General features: G+C 44.8%; 1 protein-coding gene across 1 annotated transcript; it reads left to right on the top strand.

Annotated features, from left to right (window-relative positions):
• The first annotated feature begins 789 nt into the window (after positions 1-789).
• On the top strand, positions 790-26236 carry LOC125442140 (aldo-keto reductase family 1 member B1-like). Its single transcript, XM_048513306.1, has 10 exons — positions 790-948; positions 15506-15673; positions 16536-16652; positions 17168-17245; positions 18773-18889; positions 20193-20299; positions 21287-21374; positions 22499-22582; positions 23264-23352; positions 25584-26236. The coding sequence occupies exons 1-10, from the start codon at positions 877-879 to the stop codon at positions 25624-25626; spliced, it is 963 nt and encodes a 320-aa protein (XP_048369263.1). The 5' UTR covers positions 790-876; the 3' UTR covers positions 25627-26236.

The raw sequence follows: 26236 nt of genomic DNA, 5'->3' as shown, positions 1-26236 counted from the left end.
AAATTTTATTCCAGGACTCCTCTAGCTTCAGATTTCTCCCAGAGCTGCCCACATATTTGCTCCCGCAAACCTTTTTCTTTGTAATGAAAATTGAACATACCTGGCCTTTCAGCAGCCAGTGCTTCCTTGTTGACATAATGGCACTGTACACATAGCCCGGACTGTGCAAAAACAGTTGATAAAATGGGCAAAAGGCAGGTTCTGATGTCACAGTCCTGCTTTCCATTCTGCATGTTTCAAATGCCCATACTTGTCATATGAACAAGGTTTGTGTTTTGGGACAAAAATACTCTCATTTATCTTAACCGTACTGACTCTCCACTTGAGCCGATGAGCTTTCGTGTCTTTGTATTCTGAGCACACTTGATCCCCCTTCACTCTTCCCTTCTCCTCTACTCTGACCTCGCAAACCTTTGTTTATTTTTTTTTCGCTCTGGTTCGGCTTGCCTTCTTGCTCCTAGGAATTATTTTTCTGAAACCAATTGAAACCTGGTTTTGCAAGAAAGCCCCCTTTGTGTTCCCACCCGCCCTAGGATCTTGGAGAATTTTGCAGGGCCCCCAGATCCAGTTTGACACCCATCATTGTCACCCGCCAAACCGCCTAAAGGAGTTCTCTGATTAGATGCTGGCAGAAGGGGTTTTGGATTTCTTCATGTTGATTCAAGGGTGGGGTTTCTTTGTCTGGGTCTTATATAAAAAGTTTCCCTCTTTAGCCTTCCTATTGGCTGCTAATGCAGCCAATGATTGGGCACCATGGGAGTGTCCCTTAACTTGTGAGCATGCCTTCTGTTGTGCCTGATAATGCATAAAAACCCAGCCCTTGCAATGGTAAAGTGCTGAAGCAGAGACATACCAAACTTCTCCAGAAGAGTCCAGATGGCTTCCATCCCGTGCCTTACGCTGCCCTCTGGGAGGAAGATGCCTCAGCTTGGACTGGGGACCTGGCTGGTAAGTCCTTTATCCAGCTTCCTCACACCCTGTCTGTCTGTCTCTTTCTTTGCTACATTTTCTAGTCACAGAGAGACGGGAAGCACATTTGTCAGTAGCTTCTCCCGTGTCAGCGATGGAAAAGATTTGATGCTGCCGTTGTACGCAAGGGTTGTGTGGGAGGGGGAAATGTCTGCAGCAGTGAAGGGATGAAACGGACACATAAGAAATGTAACGGGTGAATGGCACATGAACGTGATGCGTTAGCAGGAAGCAAAATCTTCAAGTCAGTTTCGTCACTCCAGATTCCACCATTCTGGGCTTATTGGGCCAAACTACTCATTACACACATGTGCATTCCATGCTGATGTGATGATCTTCTAGGGGTTGCATAACACGTTTCCTGCCTGCCATTTTCTCAGTTCAGCTCACTCCTCCTATTGGCAGCTTTTTGCCAATAGGGCTACAGATGCACGCTCGCAACGAAATCTCTCTTGAAGACAAAGGTTCATATCTTCAATATTTAATACATATAACTCGGTCTGGTGGGTGGTAAGAATGTGACAGAGCATATTCCGAGTCCTTCAACTTTGCTCTGAAGAAAACAGGTCAATCCTATGTTTTTGTAATGAGCATATAATGGAGTCCACCTTCCAAACATGGCTGAGTCCCATCAGCCCTCAATGCCAAATTATGCTCAGCAGTTACACCCACATTGGATATTATAGATATGAGCTACCACTATTCCAGAAATTGCACACACACACAAAAGTGACCCTGAGATTACACTTCAGTGCAACTGCTGTTCCCACAAGTGGCAAATAATTCTTGCAGGACTGGAAAAAGTACAGAGCATGGTACCCAGAGGTGTTTCCACATGTGAATGATTCCCCATTGAGGATTCTGTTTTGCTGCACATGCTGAGGCATTCACAGTAGCTTCCATACTGTGCGAATTGCAAATCTTCCATCCTGATCACTCCTGTTTCTCCTCCATGTACCTTTAAAGAGCTTTTTCCAACTTAAAAAAATCAGTAGTGGGTACATCGTTGAAGTCTTATAGTGATATGCTAGTACCAATTATGCTGGCAAAACACCTCCATGGGGGAAGGAAATGGTGGCCATGAATGGATCCTGAAGGGCAGTGCCCCAGATGTGGGTGAGGAGGTTTGGCAGTCCAGACCTTTCGGTCCATAGTGTGGAATGGTTTGACTCTGCTGGTTCCAGAATGGTGAGAATGAACCCTGAGAAATGACAGAAGGCCATGAGATGAGCACAGATGGGCAGTGATATCCTGGGGATGCTTTTTGTAAACCAGGGTGGGGAAAATCAGTGGAAACGGCTCAGAATAGTCGCCAAAGAGCACCTTCCCTGCAAATAAATAAATAAATCCGATAAATAAAGGAAAGACTAACACATCTTGAGCTTTTTTATTTAGGAACAATTGACAACTGGGGGCATGCTAGAGGTTTGTACGACTCCTGCTTGTTGTAGAGAAGGTAAAGAGAGTGACATGTTTCACCTCTCCTGATGGTCCCCAAATGCAGTTTGTTGGCAGGAGATCCAGGGCAGGCAATTCACCGGCATGAGGCACTATGGGCAGCCAGTGCCTTAAATGGCTTTCAAATATATTAAAGATTTATAGGGAGGATAGGTCAATCAACAGCTGTGATGGCAAAATGGAACTTCCATGTTTAGAGGCAGTTTACCTATGAACACCAGATAATGGGGAAGAAAGATTTTTCCTTTAGGCCCTGCTTGGGAGCTTTCCAGATGTTTCTAGTTTGCCACTGCTGGAAACAGGATGCTGGAGGGGTCAGGCCCTCAGGATATGATCCAGGAAGCCTGTTCTTATGCAAGCATTCATTTTTGGTTTTCCATTTACTGTTTGAATTTCCACTGTGTTATTTATTTACTCATTCAGTGTTCTTACATAATAGCCTGGCTCATAGGCTACGCACATGGTGTGGTTTAAGACAGTACATCAGTCTTGGGCAGCCTTTCCCATTACCAGTCATGGGCTATTCACATGACTGCTTCTGAGTTTTAAAGCCTGACCTAGATCTTTCTTGTCTGTGCTAGGAAGGACTTAAATGTTACAGACAGGAGTGTTTATTCCTCCTCCTTGTATGCATAAAAATGCATTCTGGTCAGTATGAAATTGTGCTGCAGAAGGCAAAATTCTGATCTTTCTAGGCCAGAACCATCCCAATGAGGGTTGCCAATTCTGGCTAAGGAAATTCGTGGAGATTTGTGGAGGGGGAGGGGATTTGGGGATGGATTACTACAGTACCCCTCTGATGCTATTTTCTCTGAGGGAACTGATCTCTGTAGTTTGGAGAACAGAACAGGAGAAATCCTTGCTCTGCCTGAAGACTGGCAACCCACCGGCAAGTCCCAACCAAGAATGCCAGGGAGAAAGCACTTTTGATTCCCGAATAAACATTGAGACTATATTGTAGATTCCTCCCTCTCTGTGGCTCCGTATGAGGGAGAGATGCAGGAGAAGTTGGCGATCTGCCCCACACATTCCTTTTCCAGTCCCTGCCTTGCCCTGAAGCTCTGACCAAGATGGCCTAGGCTAGCCTGATGTCATCAGATCTCAAAAAGTAAGCAGGGTCAGCCCTCATTAGTATTTGGATGGGAGACCACCAAAGAAGGCCAGAGTTGAGACATTGAGGCAGTCATGGCAAACGTCCTCTTTATCTCTTGCCTTGACAGGGTCACCGTAAGTTGGCTATGGTTATGACGCTTTCTACCACCACCTTGCCCCGAAGGCATTTCCCTTCTATTCCTGTCCAAAAGAGCTGGACTCTGCCAGGTGGGAAAGTTACATTGGCTGAACAGACAAAAGAAATAAGAAACAGTTTGTTTGAGCTGTTGAATTGCTATTTGGGGGGAATTTTGCAAGCTGAAATCTTAATCCACCTTGAACAGTCAGGAAGTGCCTTCGGGGCAAGGTGGGAAATGGAAAAATGAGAGGATGGTATGAACTGGAACAAACTGGCCTTTCTTTTCACACAGACTGGCCTGTTCATTCACTGACCCCTACATAGCCAAGTTGTACCTGAATTCTGGGGCAATCAAAGCCTCGATTCTGCCTTCTGATTTGGACCCAGTTAACTGAACAGGAAAAGGGAACAAGCTGTACAATGAAGGGGGAGCACCACAGGATAGCTAGGAGGTTTTGGTCTTCAGATTAAGAAAAATTATTGGGGAGCATCACAGAATCATACTCTCTTTTTTGTGCATATGTGAAGTTGGTGGATGGATGGATGGATGGATGGATGGATGGATGGATGGATGGATGGATGGATGGATGGATGGATGGATGGATGGATGGATGGATGGATGGATGGATGGATGGATGGATGGATGGATGGATGGATGGATGGATGGATGGATGGATGGATGGATGGATGGATGGATGGATGGATGGATGATTGTGTATGTACCCATGAACTGACTCCTGAATGGACTGACATTCTGTGCTGCCTGGAGATACCAGAATCGGTCCATTTACTGCCTCTGCAGTTTTCAGACAGACAGGACAAGGCCCACAGCACCCCCAGTAGTGGGCAAAATTCATTTCAGCATGGGGATGCAAACATAGCAAGTTCCCACACTCCCTCCAATCAGGGAGGGGGTTGCACTATAACCTGTTGCTACAGCAGACAGCAAATACTTACAATATCAGTGACCACTTGCTGCACATGGAGGACTAGGCCCCAACTTATCTCAGGACAATGATATGATGCATCACAGTCAATTCTGATATAGTCATAGATGTTCTCTCGAGAATTCATACTGGAGTGAGATTTGAGGTAGGTATTTGCAAGCAATGCTAATTTGCTCTTCTTACTCATGAAGGAAGCCATTCTGTTCAGAAAGGCAAGGCTGATTTTTTTTAACGGCTAAGTTGTTCCCCCTTTCTACTGCCCAGACTTTTTCCAACTTGGTCAGCAGCATCAAGAAAACACTTCTGAGAGGGACCCACAAATAGTACACAGCCTTCCTCCAGTTGCTGCAGGATAAGCCTAGCACTTCATGGCCTGGAGGAAAGTTGCATGCCATGCACCACAGAATTATTTTAAAAGACTATATTGACACAGGCTATTCAAAGCTACTGTTGTTGTCATAACTCTTGACGCAATTGGGGCAGATCCAGGTTAAAAAACATGACTCTCCCAGCTAGTTTGGTTTTCACACCGTAAAAATGTAGGGGGTAGCATGGAATCCTCACATTTAATTGCATCCTGGAGGGATTGGATTTTAACCATGAAAGGAGCCTTCAAACCATCCCTTGCTGTAGCTCATAACTTATCCCTTGGACTGTGTCCAGTCTTCCCCATGGTAGGGCTGCTCCATTTCCAACTGAGGCAAACTAGTGCACCACCTGGAAAGGTGCTCCCTTTGGCTCTACTCCAGCTATGGCTCTGTGTGGGGCCTGAGGGAAAAGAGGAAGCAGCCCGTCCATTGTTTCTGGATCCAGCTCCAGCTCTAGCTGTGAGTTTCCTTCTCCCAGTTAGCAGCTGAAATTGTTGAGGCTCAAGGCTGTAGCCAGTCTTCCTCACTGCCTAGGGCAAACCAATGCTCCAGGCAGGGTGGGTCCCTCTGACCCCCCTCTGGCTAGTCATGCTCGAGCGGCTAACTTTTAAGTGCGGAATCAATTTCTAATGGAATTACAACTGATCACCAGATCACAACTATCTGTTCTCCTAGAAAAAATACCAATGAGAAAATGGTAGGCTGTATGGCATTACATGCCTGCTGAGCTCCCTCCCCTCCATAAACTCTGCCTGCCTCAAGCGGCACACCCCAAATCACCAGGAATTTCCCAACCCATAATTGGCAGTCCTAAACTGTCCACCTACATCCTTCTTCTCATCTAATCTCAGATCCTGGCAGTGAATCCAGCCAGGAGGGGCTGATGGGAAGAAAACAACCAAGGTTCAGTTCGTCTCTTTCATGCTCCCTTTTTGCTCAGCTCCATGAGCACCATTTTAAAGGTAAACACTGCTGCCTATCATGGCACCAAGAATCTACCAACTAAATTCAGGTCAAGGCTTTCTCTGCCAGTTTGCAAGATGAGGCTGCTAATGCCAAGGCTAGAGGAGGCAGTGGCTCTCCCAAGTCTCACCTGACTTGACTTTGGCTCACCCATGGTGCATTGCGGTACAGAGAGTGGGCTCTGTTATGGAGCTGGGAACAGGGCCCAGGCTGAAGTGGCTTTTCAATGCACGCCATCTATGAATCCCTGAATCCCAGCCCAGTTTAATCCACACCAGTCCTGCCTTTCTCTCTGGCCAGAAAATCAATTTCCTTTGTTTACACAAAAACAAATTTCTTCCAGTTGGAGTAAACCTGGCTTGCGGCATGATTTCTTGAGGACAAAAAAACATTCACTCACGTTCTGGAAACCGTAACCCAAACCAGATCTCCTGTCAGCTTAGCACACGAGCTAGCAAATAAACAGTGACTGGAGTCAGTCTAGTTAAAATTCAGAGGTCAGAGAGAAAGCGCTTCAATGTTGTGCTGCCAAGGATGTCTCCAAGGGGAAGTGGGTGAGAAATACACCCTATTCCCTTTGGTCCCGCAACTTTCAGTCACAGCATATAAAAGATAGCACAGAATAAAATTTGATTTACCTTTGGATATTGCATTTTAGAAACCCCTTTGTTCCCCTAATAATGGTCTATACCAGACTTACCCTTGACTGATGCAACACTCAAAGCCCAGCAGCTCCTTCAGAGTCTTTTTATGTGAAAAGAAGTTGCCCTGAAACACAGTTTTGTGAAGGTTTTTTTAAAAAAATTTTAGAGGCCAATGTAAAAATGTGTTTTAAAGGGTCAGTTTTGCTGCTGATCCTTTCTACTGGGCCTCTGTGGCACTTGGGTAAACAACAGAGATGGTGGGATTTAACTATGGAAAATAACATATGAAAACAAAACGCTGGAATATCTTGTACTGCTGGAATTAAGAAGCTCCTGAGGGAACTGGGGAGTCCCTGGTTCAAACCTAACGCCAGCCGGAGGACCAGAGCTGAGGGGAGGGGGAACTAATGTGCTAATTTATTTTCATTTACAAGTATTTTCCAAATGCAGTTATAAACAACAAGTGACATAGTATTTTCTGTTTACATAATAAAATCTTGTTTGCAGAATAGGGATATTGCTGGTTTGTTTTTTTAAGACTCATTTGGTGTCCCCTTCTAGATGATATTGTTCCAAATTCCATTGACAATTCCTCCTGGCTCAGATCCTTTTCACCCATATGTTTAAGTAACCCTGAGGAAAATGTATGGAACTTGACTCAGGCTGACTCAAAACGCTTTTCAGGTCTATTCCATGAGGATTACTTCCAGGAAAATGTTTTTAAGATTGCACTGCTATTTAAGAAAGGTGCTCAGTATTAGTGGGTAAAAGTTTCTAGACTTAAACAGAATTGTTGTTTTTTAAATGCATCTTAAAATATACAGGTACAAACAACCATAGCTATTAAAATGCTAATGATGTTGGTAGGGATGCCAGCCTCCAGGTAGGGGCTGGATGTTTGGAATTACAATTGATCTCCAGGATACAGAGATCAGTTGTCCAGGAGACAATGGCTGTTTTGCAGGATGGGTTGTATGGCATTATACCTGGCTATGGTCTCTCTCATTCCCAAATCCCACCTTCCCCAGGTCCCAAATATCCAGGAATTTCCTAACCCAAAGTTGGCAACCCTAGATGTGAGCTTGGCAGAATAAGATGTTAAATTATTTTTTTTAACCTCAAAGATACTTCTTAGCCTGCAAATTCCCCACGTGAATGACACCCTGTGAAAACGTGCATAACTTGGCTTTGGAAAACCCCAGGCAACTTTCGAAGAAGTAGAGAACTTTTAACCATGCAAAAATGATAATGTCAAATCAAATACAAGGCAACATGAAAATAGCAGAGCCAACAGTCTGCTATCTGGTTCCTTTTTATTACATACCTGGGAAGCTTTAATCTAAAGTAGCATTATTGATAATGCTGGTTCTCACATGGTCAGAAATAAAATAAAACTGACCTGGGACAAGTAATGTTGTACCTTTATTGGATACTATATTTTCACACTTGAGATATTATAATAGATGGGAGTGAGGTGACCAAATGCCTTTAGCTGCCTTGGGTAAATTTGCTAGGTGTGTGCCTTTCTAAACAGGAGGGGTCTGCCCATGGCTACTGTAACATGATCGCTGTGGGACTGCCTTTGAATAGACTTTTGAAATTGCAATTGCCCAAACATGGCTTGCAGTCTGTTGGTGTGGCACACTGCCTGGAGAATACTATCATTTCATTCAAACTACTCTACTAGCCACATGGTTTCTGTGCCCAATGCAAGGTGATCTTTACAAGCTTTAATCCTGAATGGGGTTCACAAGAGTCCTGCTCACAAATTATAGTGAATGCATGTATAATTCATGTACAGTGTATATTTGGTTTGGTAAAGGTAATTCTCCTGTTACACTCAATGTATGTACTGCTGAACATGTGATATCAACCCTACGTTATCCAGGTACTGGTGCCTGGCTTCAATTGCAAAGTGAATGTTTGTTGTTGGTTCTCTGTGTGTGTTTTAACCAGCAAATATACATGTAGATATACAGGATAACTGACTTATGAACAGGGCTAATGCTTCAAAGTTGCCTCTTCTGCCTAGGTTCTGAGATCCTTCTCCACTAGCTGAAATAGGTATTGTTAATGAAGGACAGGAAGCAGTAGGCAGGCCCTTTTAAATCCAGAATTAACATTCTAGCCAATGCATATTTTATATTTTTATAGAAAGATATGGGGATGGTAAAATGATGCAGACGTAGGCTGCAATCCTATGCATGCTTACCTGAAAGTAAACCCCTCTGATCTTGGTGGGATTGTTTTCTCCTCAACCAACTAGTAAGCAGGATGTTAGTTTCTGTGTCTCACTTCTGAATGTTGCCAATGGTGAGAGAAATCACAGACAAACCATTTTTAACCAAGTATCAAATGTGATCAATCTTTTATCCGATATGCAGATACCAGAAATTCAAAATTTTTGAAAAGTCCTAGAAGTGGTATCATTTTTCCCTACTGGCACGTAGGGAAGTTCTAATGATATCTGTATGCAATTCATAGAAAATAGCACATTGTTCAGCTTTTCAAAATGGCTGCCATTGGCTCTATTCTATAATTAAATTACATTCCTAGTTAACTATTCATCCCCTTGGTGGACATGCTGTAAACATCTCTTTCTTAAGCCAAGCCCAAAAGCAAATGAGTCCCGATGGAAGGATTGAAAAGTTCAGCACACTGTTTTAATCAAACAGTGCATACATTATACAGCGATATGAATCAGATAAAGCATACAAAGTAGGACTTTGAACAGAGAGGAACGCTAGAAAGGCACCAGTAAGTTTACCCTAGAAAATAGCACTCTATTTAACTTTTCAAAGTGGCTGCCACTGGCTCTCTTCTATACTGAATTACATTCATGATTAAGTTGTCACCAGCTTGATGGATTTGCTGTAAACATCTCTATCTCAGGCCAAGCCCAAATTCAACTGAGACCAAATGGAAGGATTGAAAAGTTCAGCACACAAAGTAATTATTTTTATCAAACAATGCAAACATTATACAGCGATACGGATCAGCTAAAGCATACAAAGCAGGGTTTTGCACATAGAAAAATGCACTAAAAGCATATAGGCACCAGTAGGTTTTCCTCAGTGAGGGTAAAAAAATAATGGGGAATGAGGGTTTTCAAGAAGGAAAACAGCAGGAGAGAAAAAGGATTGAACTCCTCCCCGCTGCCATGTTTGAGAAAGAAGTCCTGGTGTGTGTGTGTGTAATATAATATAAATATTAGCAGAGTAGAACAGAAGAGACAGATTCTCAGTTGATTTTTATATTTGAGTTTACTAACTATAAAGGGAGGGTTACATGGAAATAAATAATAAATCCTTTCTTTCCTGGTACCCAGTGGTGGAATTCAGCAGGTTTGCACCACTTTGGCAGAACTGGTTGTTAAAATGGTGCTTGTAAACAATCAGTTGTTAAATTATTTGAATTCCCACCACCGGAACTGAATTTGAATCCCAGCACTGCTGGTACCTCTTTGCTGTCTCGTGGTGGTGGTGGTGGTGTGCTCAAACAAGAATGTGGCAAGGATGGGGAAAACCTGGAAAGTAATTAGAGAATGTTGTCATGTGGCTGCTCCCTGAAACAAGCTTCAACCAAAAAGTAAAGGAGAAAGAAACATTTATGTGGAAGCAGCCACAGACTTGCAAGCACAGTGCATCATCCTTTGTGACTTGCTACAGTGCAGATTCTTAGATCCTCTGATGCAGCTGCTTGGAAAAAGAGGCAAAATGTTTCAGGCCCACTAAAAAAAACCCTCATCTCTCATATCTTAAAGCAGAACAAATTGTGGACTGCTTCACAGTGTTGTCATGAAATCAAGTCCCACTGTGAAGCACTTTGTAAATCAATTCCTCTATCAGGGGTAGGGAACCTTTAACACTCAAAGAGCCATTTGGACCCGTTTTCCATGGGAAAAGAAAACACTTGGAGCCGCAAATAATTTTTGACATTTAAAATAAAGATAACACTGTATGTATTGGGTTTTTTTACCTTTTACCCCACTCATTCTGAGAAGCGCATGGATGCGTCCGCCCTGCTGCCTGCAGGGCGGGCAAGGATGGGGCCAGCGGCTCAACCTTGCCGGCCTCCGGGAAAGCGCCCACTCCACTCCAATGGGGCAGGCAAGAGGGGAAGCCCGCAGCGCGGCCCAGCCGGCTGCGGGCAGTTGGTGCACCCTCCCTGCTGCCTGCAGGGCGGGCAAGGATGGGGCCAGCAGCTCGGCTCGTGGAGCCACAGTGCAAGGGCAGAAGAGCCGCATGCGGCACTCGAGCCGCAGGTTCCCTACCCCTGCTCTATAAGATGAACACTACCAGCATTAGAGGGCTAAATATTTGAAGGTTCAATCTAAATATTTGAAGGTTCAATCTAAATTGTTACCAGGATGTACCTCCGGCGTAAGCCTTGCAACCTTGGCTATGTTTCTTGCAATGAATGTTGTTAAGAGAAGTTCTCAGGAAGTTCTCCTATTCCCCCTCTAACCATTCGTTTTGAGCTGGGTCCCAAATCCCTGGGAGATTTGTCAGGACAGATGTCTTTGATTTCCATCTCTACTAAGCATAATTTGCCAATTAGAGAGGCAGGTGGAGAACAGCCTCTCTTGTGTTTACAGGATGAGGCCTCAACATCCTCCTATGCCTCTGGCCATGCTACCAGCCCCAGAAGCCTCTGCCACATTGCAGACATTTGTGCCACCAACACAGGCCAGGACCCCCAATGCTTGACTCAAAGCCTACATTGTTCCATAGGGCTAGCAACACTCACTGTACAGTGTTATCAGAGCCAGACCGCAGAGGCACAGAGCCAGCTTTCTGTGATGTAACAGTTGTTTTTGCCAGCTGAAATCCATCTCTGCATGGCAAATTAATTGTACCATATAGTTGGCTTGCAAAATTAGAATCAAACCTGCTGCCAATTTTTATCCCATCCAAAAGACCCACCCAGCACTACTGTAGGCCCACAAATACTAGGTTGCAGAACTGCACAAATATATTTAGACCACAATTATATATATATGTGAAAATGTATCACTGTACCAGTTCACAATACCCAAAGCTGTATATGTGTGTTTGTGCCTATGTGTTTCAATGTAAGAATTGTTCAAAATACATAATAGCACAGACATTTTACAGACTGATGGACAAATATTTCAAGCAGGTAAGAGGAGTCTGGTAATCCTCCTGTTTCAAAGCAGAACCTCACCTTCAGATGTTTCAAAGACTTTGTGCCGTGGGGTGTGTGTGTGTGTGTGGAATCATGAATACTGTGAGTTTGGTAGTATCATATTTCCTTTGACTATTACACACATACAGGAACCAGACACCTTCAATATTCCATGCTACACCATAAGAAATGCATAGAATTGGTTTTCTTTTAATATAGACTATCCAGAATGAAGGTTGTTTCATGTTGCCTTTTTATTGAAGAATGTCTTTCCCACAGCTAACTGGAAGTTGAATTACAGAAGTTACACATCTACATTACTGTATGTTTGGTTACATCTTGCTACCTGTTTACTGTCTCACATGATGTCGTCTACCTCGTGTCTCCTCTCTGGTGTTGTGTCTGTTCAAACAAAGAAAGGCCGTTTCCGCACGGCCTTTTTATGGCGCCCTGGGGACGGGATAAACGCCGTCCCCAGGGAGCCATTCGCACAGGCGGCGCTGCTACAACGCAGCAGCGCCGACCTGACTGCGCTCCCCCCCCCCTCCCCAGGGTGAGTGGTGTCAGGCAGCCCTAAACAACAACCTCTTTAAAGGGTTGTTTTACCTAACAACAGCGTGATCCTTCGGCGGCGCGTTGTGAACAGCTTTACCGCCCGGGGAACTACTATTTCCCTTCCCGTCCACTCACCTTGTCCCGTCATGCGGCCTGCTGGCCTCTGCAGCCCCTCCACTCACTGTCCTCCCGACCCCTGGAGGTCGGAGGGCAGCGTGAGCAGAAGGCTTCAGAGGCCAGCTTAGGCCGCACGACGGGGACAAGGTGAGTGGGACGGGAATATGGACAGGCTCCATGCGGAACTGAGCCTGTCCTCCGCCCGGCTTTCCCCTGAGGCCGCACGCGACGCAAATGCATAGAACGGCTCTTCACCCCCATGCGGCAAGAATTCTTCGCCGGGCGTGGAGTCGCCGCCAGGGCCCGATCGCGGAAACTTAACAGCCAAACAAGAGTTAAATGTATTGTCGAAGGGCTATTTTCACGGCCAGGAATCCCTTGGAGGTGCTGTGTGGTTTCGAACAGCATGGCGTCATCCTAGCAGCATTCTCTCTCCTGAGCGTTTTAGCCTGCATCTGTGGCTGGCATCTTCAGAGGATCTGAATCTTCTGAAGATCCTCTGAAGATGCCAGCCACAGATGCAGGCGAAACGTCAGGAGAGAATGCTGCTAGAACACGGCCATACAGCCCGGAAACCACACAGCACCCAAACAGAGTTAACTTTATAACTTCAGATGTACGTGCTCACTAACATGTAAGCAATGGCTATCTGACTGACCAATAGCTAATCAATACATCAGGTCATAAACAGTGACTTCAGCGACTTGTTTGCATACAAACGGTCAACCCTTTTATAACTGAGTTGTGACAGACACTTGCAAAACCCCAACATGTATTCAGTCCTTAGCATCTCCAGTGAAATTTTCCTAAAACAATTGCAAATGATTTATTACGCATTCTGAGTTCTCCGGGGTTAACATTCCAATGATTTTTTTAAAATCTGTTAACAATTCGTTTTCACCTTCTATTCAGAGTTTTTGATCAATGCATCTCATTATACTGTGGTGCTGCCATGTCACCTCTTTCACAGGTGAAGCAGAAAGGGCAATAAGCCTCGCACTTTGCCAGCAGCGACGCCTGATGACGTCAGCAAAATTGGCGACGCATCCCAAAAAAAAAGCGTCACAGACAGGCGGAGCTGGCGGCCCCAGCCCCGCGAGAAATGTGACGGTTCGCATCGTGAAGCGCTGGCGAAGCTGCTGCCGATGTTAAGCGCTTCTGGCGCAAGACTTGGCGAAGCCGCAGGCAGGTTCGTAACGCCATGCCTCCACGCAGCAGTGCGATGGACAACGTGACTGCCCTGATGTCCTGCCCGCCCCCCATCTGTCAGCAAGTGCCTCCCCAGCTACTCGCTAGTCAGTCCCAGTGCATGGTTCTGGGAAAGGTGCTTTGGCCATGCAGGAAAGCACCAGGACCTAACGTGTGTGTGTGTGGGGAAAAGAGATATGACCCAGCTTGGCCGTCTGGGACTCGCCATTTTGCAAAGGGCTCCCTGGCGGCTGTTCGCATCGAAAAGCGGCGCCGATGCTTCATTACAGGGGAAAAAGAGTGGTTCACAGCGTTTTTCGAATACGGCGCTCTGTTTAGCGTTTCTCGCTGACGGCGCGTAATGCGCGACTCTCCGCGCGCTGCGGCGTGCGAACGCTCTCCCTATGGCGGTTCTGTTACCGCTAAGTATTTATCGCCATATTTCTCGCCTCGTAAGGAAACGGCCTAGGCTTGGCAGCTGAGAAAGAAGTGTGCCAACAGCGAAGGGGCTGGGTGTGCTGTGCTGCTGCGTGACTCAGAGGAGCCACAGAGCTCCTTTTCACATCTGGGTCCCACAGCAAACACACCAACAGATTAGCTGAGTTTCTTGGCACAGCCTGGTGGTGCTTCATGTGATGGGCCGACACTTGCCAAAATGAAGGCAGTACAAAATTTGCCAAGTTTAAAGCTTTTGAGTTCTAAAGGGGAAATTGCATATTCAAAATAAGGTTGCAGCAGCTCATCTTGGAAAGCTAAGAACGAAAAGGAATCTTGCGGCAAAAATAAATATTTATTCTAGCACAACTACCACACTCCTTTTTGGTTTTTGCATCAGCAGACTAACACGGCTACCCTATGAGTCTTTGAAATCTGAATGGCAAAACCAGAAATTTTGGTGGGAATATAGGCAAATATTTCTTCTCGCTTGAATGTGGATTCACTGCCTATTGAAAAACATCAACAATCAATGCATCAGGCACTAGATCCCGCATGTTGCTTTGAGCATGGTGTGCAGATACGCATGCACACCGGTGTCGTGTTCAAACTCTGCAGCTAGTCTTCCTTTGCCATTAATTGGTTTCTGTGAGATTAGCTTAATGAATATGGTTTTCATCTTTAGAAACCTTATTTATAACAACCACATATGTTTTACTAACTTGAAGAGGGGTATTGGAAACCTTTATTTCATTGGTTGTGGTAGGTTTTCCAGGCTGCATGGCCGTGGTCTGATAGATCTTGTTCCTAATGTTTCACCTGCATCTGTGACTGGCATCTTCAAAGGTCTGTTACAAGTCTCTGTGATACGCCTCTAAAGATGCCAGCCACAGATGCAGGCAAAACATTAGGAACAAGATCTACCAGACCACGGCCACATAGTCCGGAAAACCCACCACAACCAGTTGAATCCGGATGTGAAGGCCTTCGACAATATTTTATTTCATTCATACTCCGAGTACATCAATGGATATTTCTTTCCAGTCTATGGATAGATAATTGTTTTCAGGATGATGAAAATAAGATTTTGGATTTATACCCCCCTTTCTCTCCTGTAAGGAGACTCAAAGGGGCTTACAAATGTTCCCCCCTTCTTCTCCTCACAACAGACATCTTGTGAGATAGGTGGGGCTGAATCAGAAAAACATGAGAATGTGGTGTAGTGGAATAGCATCTGCTCTCTCTATAAAAGTTCCTAGATTCAATCTGCAATTAAACTAGTCAGGTAACGGATTATGAGAAAGACAGTCTAACTGAAACTCTGAAGAAGTACTGCCAGTCAAAGTAGATAATATCAATCTTCACAGACATTAATGCTCTGACTTCGTATAAGGCAGTTTCATGTGTCCAAAATGACTCTAGATTGTACCATCACTGCCCTAATGAATGCCAACTGGGGTGTGTGTCTTCTGTTCCTGTCAGTCTCCTCCAGGTATTGTTCAAGACGCCATTGAAGTAGCAGTCGTCAATGGATACCGCCATATTGACTGTGCTCATTTGTATGAAAATGAGGAGGCAATCGGTGAAGGACTTCATAGGGTCCTGAAGAAAGGTCTAGTGAAGAGAGAAGACCTTTTCATTGTTAGCAAGGTGAGCTGACTTTTTGAAAAATTGATGTGGAGGATTGCTTTTGCTCTGGCATTCATGTAAACACTGTGACTGGGGGAGCTAGCTCGTTGTTTACTCCTTGGTTGCTCATGAAGGGAACAGAGCACATTGCTGGAAGTGTGTTGGCGTCGGTGGGGGAGTAACCAACAAGCACGCTGGTTGATCTGGTATGTGGGGACCTGTGGTGAAAAATAAAATAGACTTGACTGGGAATAACTGAGAAGAAAGCCAGGCTCTTTTGTTGTATTTGAAAAAGAATGTTCTTGTGATTGAGGTCAACATTACTTATTATACTTGGTCATATGTGTTACAAGTGTACATTTGATCCTACGCTTGCTGAGAACCCGGTAAGATTGGTTGTCTTTTTTTTTAACTATTTACATTCACACATACACACCAACTAAGGAGTCCCTTACCCTGATAGAAACTACGACCATCAAAACATTTCCCCATGGTATACAGGAGGTTTTCCCTGGCTTTCTGGAAACCCTGGAGTTTGGCATGGGTAAATGAGAGAAATGGGCGAGATTCTTCATAGAATCTTTAGTAAAAGAATCCTTAGTGACCATGCATACATCACAAAAAGTACTGATAATTGGGAACGAATTAGTAGACAGAGGATTACAGACAAAATTCTAAAGAAAGAAAGGTATGTTGTTAGCTAATCCTGTACTCACACAAGAAGAGCCCCAACCATACCTATCTGAGGAATAGGTTCGAGATTTAGCATCTTCAGCAGGGTCTGCCCATTTTCAGAATCTTGACACAGAACTCCAAACTAAATTAACTGTCAAAGCTTATATGTCAGTCAACAGCACTCATGGGCATATTCTTCTCTTGGCAGCTGTGGAATGGTTCCCATGAACCTCACCGTGTGGAGGCAGCTTGCAGGAAATCCATGAAGGATCTACAACAGGATTATCTGGATCTATACCTAATGCACTCGCCAATGGGCTCCAAGGTAAAACAAGCCAGTGGGCTCTGATTTTTGTGTGTGTGTGTGTGTGTGTGTGTGTGTGTGTGTGTGTGTGTGTGTGTGTGTGTGTGTGTGAGAGAGAGAGAGAGAGAGAGAGAGAGAGAGAGAGAGAGAGTGGCAGATTGTGGAAGCTTGGGGTCATGAAAGACAGCAGAGCGAAAGAAATGGACAGATCTGCCCTATGGATTGTGATGAAATGGGAAGTTTTCTATAGGTCCTGTGCCCTCCCTAGAGGGGTTGGGCAGGAGACTTTCCCACTTCAGGTGCAACAAAGGGTAGTGGCAGAGCATATGCTTTGCAAACAGAAGACCCCAGGCTCAATTCCTGGCATTGCCAGTCAAAAGAATCCAGTAGGAGATTAAAAGACCTTGGCCTGAGACCATAGAGGACAGCTTGCAGTCTGACTAGACTGTACTGATCTTTGGAGACCGATGGCCTGACTCTAAGGCATTATATAAGGCATTATCATGGGTGCTCATATGTGTATTTGTCTGTCATAGTTCGTCGAGGGGGAACTTATGCCACAGAAGGATGGCCAAATGCTGGTGACTGATGTTGATTATGTGGACACATGGAAGGTAAGAAGCAACCATCACACATGGCTGCATGGCCGTGTTCTAGCAGCATTCTCTCCTGACGTTTCGCCTGCATCTGTGGCTGGCATCTTCAGAGGATCCCACAGTTTGTCATGAGTCACAATCTGGAACCAGGAGAGACAGGATGAACTAATACCAGATATCAAGGAGAAATCCAGGGTCATTCATTGGTCCTTGTTCCATTTTCCTCTGTCCTGCCTACTTGCCTTGGTGTTGTACAACTCGTTCACACACATATGTTCATGATATGGCCCACCGACAGGTGTGAATGGACCATCCCATGTCCAGCAGCACAGACAGAACTGTTGTAACACCCCTCCCCCCCACATACACACAGTTTTGGAACACCCCCCCCCTCGGGTTGTCAGCCGATTAGGAAATACCTGGAGATTTTGGAAGTAGAGCTTGAGGAGGGAGGAGTTTGAGGAAGAGAGGAACTTCAGTTCACCATACAGTCCACTTTCCAAAGCAGATATTTTCTTCAGGTGAACCTATCTCTGTCACCTGGAGATCAGTTGTTATAGTAACAGATCTCTAGCCACCACCTGGAGGTTGGCAACTCTACCCCACCTTTTGCTTTTCAATGGGGTTGACTGTCAGACATTGAGTACAGAAAGTGCCCATGATCTGACATTCCCTTGTACTCCTCTTGGCACATATGTGAGAGGTCTCTGAATGGTTCCCCCCCTCCCCTTAACTGCTCGCCCCACCAGTCTAGGTCTTACAAGCCTAGCTGCTCTAGGCTTTATTAATGGTGCTACTGAGCATGTACCCACCTGTGCTTCTAAAGAGCAGCCACGCTTGAGCAGTAACAGCTGCTGTGTGATTCTGTGGTAGAGAAAAAAATTCGTTCTCTCTGGAAAGGGAGGGATCTGCAACTTGAAAAGATTATGCTAATCAGACATATTTGCATACATTTACAATTCATATTTTTATCATTTTGCATTATTTAATCTGCTTCTGCTGCTCATGGGGAGTGATTGTGCTGTGCTGGGCATTAAAGTCCTTCCACGTCCAGCTCATGGTTTGAAAAGTTTCCTGTTTGTTGACGAGTAAGTCAAATGGGGGCACATAAAAGGTCACAGCAACCTCTTTTACAATTCAAAAAACACCTGTGTTGTGATTTTTCTAGTCACAGAAGAGGCTGTTCCTTCTGTCACAATTTTCCTTTCAAGTCAGCTCCCAGGATGTCATACTCTTTCAAGCACATATTTGCACTCTGGCTCTCCCCCCCTCCCCAAATAATTCTCAAGCAATTGACTAATGAAACCCATCCATCTTCACATCAAATTCTGCAGTGTTGCTGTACTTGTGCAGAAGTGCAAGGTGATGAGATCCAGCAGGAGCAATTTGGATGCACCTGTGAGTGATCCAGGGTCCTGAACTATGCTAAAGTTGCTTTTACCTCTGCCCTTCTGGTTGCACTCAAACTTCTCCTGTGCACCATGACCTTGACCTTACAAGTACTACAAGCCAACCAGCCTGAACCTGAGCAATTTTTCTTTGCAGGCCATGGAGAACTTGGTGGATAAAGGCCTGGTGAAAAGCATTGGGGTGGCCAACTTTAATTCGTGTCAACTGGAAAGACTGTACGCTGCAGCAAGAATTAAGCCTGATCTCTTCCAGGTAATGCCTGCCTTTGATTCCAGAATGTGAGCAAGTACCAGAAAGAGGCTGTTGGTGACTTTGCACAGCCTTGGCCCTGGGTTCAAATCCTCACATAGAATATGGATCAGAACTCATATTTACTTCCTGTTCTGAATATCTGCACCGATGAATGGCCCTGCTGATTAAGCATCAAAGCAATTGATGCAAGGATGGTTTCCAACAACAGCTGGTCAAAAGTCCATAGCAAGCATGCCAGCTGCAGTAGAATCATAAAAGTGGATTAGATCCTCTTCTTTGGCACAAGTGGATCAGGAGGTTCCCACTGGGAATTAAAGACCATGCAACAGGCAAATTAAAATAGTTGCAAATGATGTTAAAAAAACCCCCCATGAAATAGCTTAGCATCTTTTCAAGCTAGTAGAAGAAAAGGCTAGGCCACACCTGCTTAGAGGCTTGGTGTGGGCAGGAGACTAAGTAGAATGGCATTCTTGCAGCACCATGGGCAGCGACAGTTGGAAACAGGACTTTGTCTTACAAGCTCGGCTTGTAAGATAACAGTTTCTGGGCAGCTCGAAGCCTGCTTCCAGATGGTGATGGGTCTCATTGCTACTTTGAATACGTAGCCATTCGTAGCAGGCACAGAGAATCCCCATGTTGGAATGCCCCCCGTTTCCCTTGCTCTGTGATGGCCACTGCCACCCCCATAGTATTGGAAGACTCTTCTAACTGGAAGGTCTTTTCTAACTGGCAGTTGATACATCTCTTGAGTGTGAAAACACTGCAGCAACATTACAATTACCAATAGTTGTTTTTCACTGAAAAAGCTCTCTGGTAGGTAGGACTGGGAAGGAGCCTGCCTTTCTTGTCCACTTCTCACCCATCCCAGTGTTGCTATAATCTTTTTTTAAAAGAAAGGTTAAAAGAAAGTTGTCCTGTGAAAGATCATGACAAAGCCAGGGGAAAACCTGAAAGGTGCAGGAGAGCATCGCAATAGCATGGGGAAGCAGGAAACAAAAACCTACTTCACATTAGTGCCAAAGCTGGACCAAACAGGCAATGTGGGAACAACCTACGTGAAAAAAGGACCTAGCTTGGCACACTCATCTGTTCTTAGCCAGTAACGATGAGGCCACCAAGAGCATAGTCCTTCTGTCGCCAGTTTATTCTGCCTCCCCCCTCCACTCTCATTTCTTCTGGTACTTTCACTCAGAGGCCTTCAGTCCCTCTTTGGGTTGGGTTTTCCTTGAGGCAGATGATTAGGCCTGGCAAACAGAAACTTCCATGGCTTCAAGATAATCTCTCTAAACAATCTTCTCAACAGGCGGAGCGGCATGTCTACCAGATTCAGTGCAAGCTGATTGCCCTCGCCAAGAGCAAAGGGATGGTCTTCGAAGGATACAGCCCCCTGTGCAGCATCCAGAGTCCTTTGTAAGACTCCCCTCTTTTGGAACAATAGTCCTCTTTCCACTCACCAAGGCTTATGTTTTCTCTGTGCTCTCCTTTGTGCCATTCACAGGCAGCAGCCAGGCTGCCACCCTTTCCCTGGCATCTTTGCCATAATTTCTGCTACTGCTTCTCTTGTTAATAGACTACAACTTTTTTTCCTGCAGCTCCTCCTACTGGCCAGGCCTCCCCACTGCCTTAACACATGATGCTGGTGCAAACATTCTGCTATTAGCGAAGTAACGAAATAGTTTGGGTAGTAAACCACCATTCTTGTTTATGAATTAGTGGTACTTCTGGTTTGTTGTTACTCTCCAAGCACCACTCCCCAATTTATTTTTCCTTCTGCATGCTAGCCGTCACCTCCCAGGCGTTCAAGGCAGGCTGCAGACCAAAGGGTGACTCGAGCAGAGGCACTCACTCATGTGAAGCACTGTTGCTGTTTTGTTTGAGGTAGCAAAACAGGCTGAGCTGGACACTCAAAGGACAAGGAGGAGAGGAGTAGGGATGCCAGCCTCCAGGTGGGAATTACAGCTCATCTCCAGGCTACAAAGATGTCTCACAATACTAAAACCTGGGGGCATCCATTGAAAATGCTGGGGGGAAGAATTAGGACTAATAAAAGGAAAGATTTCTTCATGCAACGCATGATTGGTGTTTGGAATATGCTGCCACAGGAGGTGGTGATGGCCCCTAACCTGCAATTTTGCAATTTAATAAGCAAAAATGACCATTGCTTTGTAGGCCATGTTGAGTATTTTCATTCATTCCCACATTAACTCAGTGAAACCAAAACAGCCTGAAAACTAAACTTGTACACACAACTTATAACCCTCCTGGAAAAAAACTTGCTTTTGCCACTAAAAAGTTCCCGCCCATATTCATCAAGGAAAGCTTGGGTGGTTTCATCCGCTGAGTAAAAATAATGCAATAGAAGTGGACTGGTTTGGAAGACTTGTGTGTTCTCTCTAGCCTTGACCACAAACTGGCTCCCAAGAATGGCATGGAAGACCCAGTGGTGAAAGATATTGCGAAGAAGCACGGGAAATCTCCTGCTCAGGTAAAATGATTTTCAAAGAAGGATATCTTTGTGCAAGGCACTGGGATCTTAGGGGGACCTTTTAGATACCTCTGTGTATGTCAGTATGTGGCAGTTGGGAACCATTGTTGTTATTTTTATTTTTTTTTGGACTGTGCAAATTTATTTGGGAGGACTTGCAGATTTTTACATGGGTTAGAAACAGCAAACATAAATGATCCAAAAATTTTTTAGTCAAATCATGTATACTGTAGCTTTTGTTGGAGGCCTATCTTAGAATATTGCAGGAAAAGGGTCTGTGCACCTCCATTGTAAGCTAAACTCCTAGGCTTTAATGGTTATCCTACAGATGTGTTTCGATGATGGGCAGCCCAATCCAAAGGCAGCGCAGTAGAGTGGTGGTTGGGGAAAGTTCTGTGGCAGTGCATCCATGCTGCCTCCAAAGCAGCTTCAGATTGCGTGGGAAGGGCAAAAAACAGGGGAACCCCCCGGCTGCTTGAAAACCCATTGGGAAGACTGACTAAGTTGGCTGATGGTGTAGTAGGGAGTGTTTCCAGGTTGAAGCCTTGGCTCCACCTATAGGAATGCCCCCCATGATGTTGGCACAGGCAGTTGTGGCTGAGGTCCACTGCTGTAGAGGTCAGTTTGGGGGTTCAGACCCCTTGTATTCGCATGGCAGCCCAGCACTGAGTTAAGTGGCACAATACCAGCATCCATGCTTTGCAAGGATGCTGGCATGTTGGTGTAGTGCTCCTGCTGCTCCAGTGTGACTTCAGCCCTCCCCCTTGGATTGTACTCTTAGCGTTGTGCAGGTGGCAATAATCAGGAAGAGGACTATAGATTACCACAAAGAAGACATGCCAACAACCTCATGTCAAGCATGCAAGCCTTTTGTTACCTAGATGGCAGTCGATTCCTCTTCTGACATGAACTGACAAGGGTATTTGTGGGTCATTACTTTTGTGGATTCTTTGTTGTACTTAGGGGTCTACAATAATCACATCAGCATAGTTCCTATGAAGGTTGCAGGTCCCAGGCAAGTGGGATCAGAATTTCCGGTATGCGATACAGATAGATGTAAGAATTTAGATGGTACAGTCTCAAGAGTTGCTAGCTCCAGTTTTCCTTTTCTGATGTCTTCACAGATTATGATCCGGTTTAACATACAAAGTGGAATATCCACTATTCCAAAGAGCCAAACGCCTGCTCACATCATCGAGAACACCAAGGTAGAGTACACATTGCTTGCTTCTGCCAAGTGCCTTTCCACTCCTGAGATCCCGTTGGTTAATAGGTTGGTCAGCCTCTCTACTTGAAAACCCAGAAGGTGAGAATGCTGCTGGAGAAATGGAGAGTGTGTTTCTCACCACTGCAATTGATTATCAAAAAATAAATCTGCTTTCACAGAAAATTAAAGATAATTGCAGAGGCAGTTGTGGATCTCCAGCTTTTTGCCTAATCATGCCCTGGGTTTCCAAAGCAAAATATTTCGACTTGCTAAGAATTGTTTTGGCAACTGAGTTTCACTCATCCATGCTTTAATCAAGAGTATGATTCCATTCATAGTTTAGGTGCTTATTCCAAGAACATATAATTTACGTAATGCTTTGAGTATGAGGGAACCAAGTCTTGGGTGTCTTTTTAAAAATTAAAAGTTCATTTGTTTACACAGTCAAGCTAGATTTGACATTTGGCATGAGTCAGGTCAGCATTCCCCTGACAGATGCCACACCTGGGAAACAACATTCTCATTCCCGTGGCCCAGTTTGGCTTGGGATTGTGACAGGGGAAGGAAGGTGGTTTTGGCCGTCCTCCATGCCAATTTCTGAAGCCAAAATGGCCCCAATGGGGCATTATTTGCATCATGTTTAGTAAGCCAAGTTATTCAAGTGGAGCTTTTGGTTTTGCAGGTCTTTGATTTCTGCCTCACAGATGAAGAGATGAAAAAGCTGGAATCCCTCCATTACGGGGCCCGAGCTGTTCCCTGGGACCTCATGGGGTATGTTATATACATTTGAAACAAAATGCACCATGGTGAGCACAAGGGCACTTTGGCTGCTATGTGGCGGCAAAGGTGAGGGGTGTTACTGAGACATCAAAACAGCTCAGGAGCAAGGTGAGCCCGGAAGCCCTTCTGGCTTAGACTTGGCCAGCAGTAATGATAACATTAAGTCAACTAGAGATTCAATCATCACCTCCTTCTGCAACTTCACAGGCCAGGCTTGGCATGGCTCACTCCTGATTACCAGTGGCCCAACAAGGCAATGCCCAATGAGGAGATTCCTCAATAAATTATAGGGTCAACTCTACCTCTGGTGCCTGCACTAATTTCTGGCTTGCTAGTATATGGTGGACTTTAATAAATGGAACAAATGGGCAAAATAATAACATCCATGAAGATCGTAATCAGAATTCAAGGTGCCTGAAACCTAATTGTTATGTTAATGCAAAGATCTAACATGGCTGCCCTGGTGGCATTTGTCTGGAAAATTGAAGTGCTGGGTCAGGGGCATCCCTATTGAATGCCATTTCTTCCTACAAGGTTGTTTACATACCACACTAAGAGGAGCCTATTGGACTGATCCGGGCTCCCCAGCAACCCACCTGCTGTTTACTTGGGGAAAGCAATTTACAGATCTGTCATCACTGCCATATTTGGTAGAATGCACTGCCATATTTGGTAGAATGCAGTGGAATTGGCCATGTAAACTCTAGTGACCTTAGGTTAGCAATGCTAAATATAATCTCTGGAATGAGTTAACAATCAGCAGTAACTTCATCTTAGGTCTCAGAGCAGTGGGGGCCAATTCTGGGAGCCAGTCCATATAACAAAGTAGAGCTGTTCTAATGCACAACTGGAGTAATGTAGTTTGGACTTTCAGAGATTTGAAATTTGCTTACATTTCAAAAGCTTAATTTTGTATACATTATATTCATTAATTTTGGATGAAGACATTTGTTTTCATTTCCATTGGTTATAATGGGAAACAGATTTCCAGCTCAAACTTGTTTTCTATTCCAATTGGAATGAATTTTTCCAGGGATAGCACTGCTCAAGGGACCGCGTCTCTGCCTACTTTCAAAGAGAGGAGAGGAATATTCCCAGTGTTATAGGCAATTAAAATGATTGTTAATAGACATTCAGCACTCCCAGAAAGCTGGAGGTGTTACAGGGCAAGCAAGAAGGAAGCCTTTGGTCATCTACAGATCAGAAGCAAAGCTACACAGTGGGAGGCATTTGGCACCCCCCGTGAGGCAGACAGAACAGTGGAGTAGGCAGGAATTTGCACCCTTGAGCCTTAGGAACACAGTCAACATCCCAACAGTAACTGGTAGCCAGCTGATAGAAACCTTGAAAAGACAGGCTGATCAGTGTAATACACTTCTGTTACAATATGTTTGACTCTGATGGATGGAAGATTTCCATGTCAGTTTCATCTCTCCTCTCCCACTCCTATTTTCCTAGAATGCTCTAAACTGCCCTTTCACTTAGGCTTTTGTTATGCTATGACTATAATGAATTAAAAAATTCTATTTTTTTCCCATTTGTTTTGAAATGAGGGCACTTTTTTATTGACCACTGCCTACTGAACTGGGCAAGGCAGCTCTAGTAGAAGAGGCAGGACTACGGACTCCAAGACTTGGAGAGCCAGTGGTGTAGTGGTGTAATGGTTAAGAGCAGGTGCACTCTAATCTGGAGAACCGGGTTTGATTCCCCACTCTGCCACTTGAGCTGTGGAGCTTATCTGGGGAACCAGATTAGCTTGTGCACTCCAACATGCGTCACCTGGGTGACCTTGGGCTAGTCTTAGCTTTCTGGAGTTCTCTCAACCTTACACACCTCACAAGGTGTCTGTTGTGAGGGGGGAAGGGAAAGGAGATTGTAAGCCCCTTCCAGTTTCCTTTCAGGAGAGAAAGGGGGATATAAATCCAAACTCTTCTTCTTTGCCCCAGTGAAGTCTTCAGGCCTTTCCTTTTCCTATCAGCATAAGAACACCCAGTTGCCTCTGCCACAGGTGGGATCCACAGCCACCCTTGGGATGCCCACCTTCACAGTGGCCCTCAAGTGACTTGTTTCTCTTTTTTAATGCCTTTCCATTCATACCATCATTGATACCAGTACTTGGGCTGGGATTAGACACAAATTTGGGGTTTTATTCCTATTAGAAGCAAACTATTTAAAAAGATTTGGGGGTGTTAATGATTTACAATTGTCATCTTTTGTTTTAGGTTGGGCAAACATAAGCACTACCCTTTTAACAAGAATGAGTAATTGCTCAAGCAACAGCATGCATTCCCAAAATCTTAAAGGCATAGAATCCGCAAAGTCAGCTTTTTGCATTTCATATCTCGCTCAGCCAAGTACAGTTTGCTAGCTCAGCAGCTACTGATCTTCTCTGGTGATGAGACAGCAGCAAAATAATAAGCAGTGGCCAGAGACCTGGTTTGGGTCTACAGGAAGATTCGGAAGGGGATCGGGTGTGCACCCAACGTTCACCTGACCCTGAAGTCTGCCTACATGGACCTTTCCGTCCTCTAATCCATCCATACAGCACATCAAAGTGGGACGGCGCGAATTCCACTGGGAGCTCTACAGTGTTGAGGCCAATGTGTTCCTGGGCAATAAGGATCTTTCTTTGAGATTTTTCTTCAACCTGCAATTTAGTATCAAAATGCCAAATTTTCAGAGCAGGAAGAAGCAGCTAAGCAAACACAACCAAAGAAATACACATTTTGGAAGAGGAACTTGAAAAGATAGCTTTTATATACACAAGCTGAGCTTGCTTTTTTCTTTTTTAAAGCTCAATTGCATTTTCATATGATGGTAACAAATACGCAGCAAGTTATCCACCCCGCTCAATAAAATAGCTACCTTTGCCAAA

The sequence above is a fragment of the Sphaerodactylus townsendi genome, linkage group LG12 (assembly GCF_021028975.2).
Source record: "Sphaerodactylus townsendi isolate TG3544 linkage group LG12, MPM_Stown_v2.3, whole genome shotgun sequence".
NCBI lineage: Eukaryota > Metazoa > Chordata > Lepidosauria > Squamata > Sphaerodactylidae > Sphaerodactylus > Sphaerodactylus townsendi.
Note: the sequence above shows the minus strand (reverse complement) of the source record. Positions and strands in the feature narration are given on the sequence as shown.

Excerpts from the sequence above, each read along its gene's own strand:
- LOC125442140 (XM_048513306.1), top strand. The coding sequence starts at position 877 with ATGGCTTCCATCCCGTGCCTTACGCTGCCCTCTGGGAGGAAGATGCCT. Across the intron at positions 20,300-21,286 it reads TGCAGCATCCAGAGTCCTTT|CCTTGACCACAAACTGGCTC; the intron begins GTAAGACTCCCC and ends TGTTCTCTCTAG. Across the intron at positions 22,583-23,263 it reads ACATCATCGAGAACACCAAG|GTCTTTGATTTCTGCCTCAC; the intron begins GTAGAGTACACA and ends TTGGTTTTGCAG.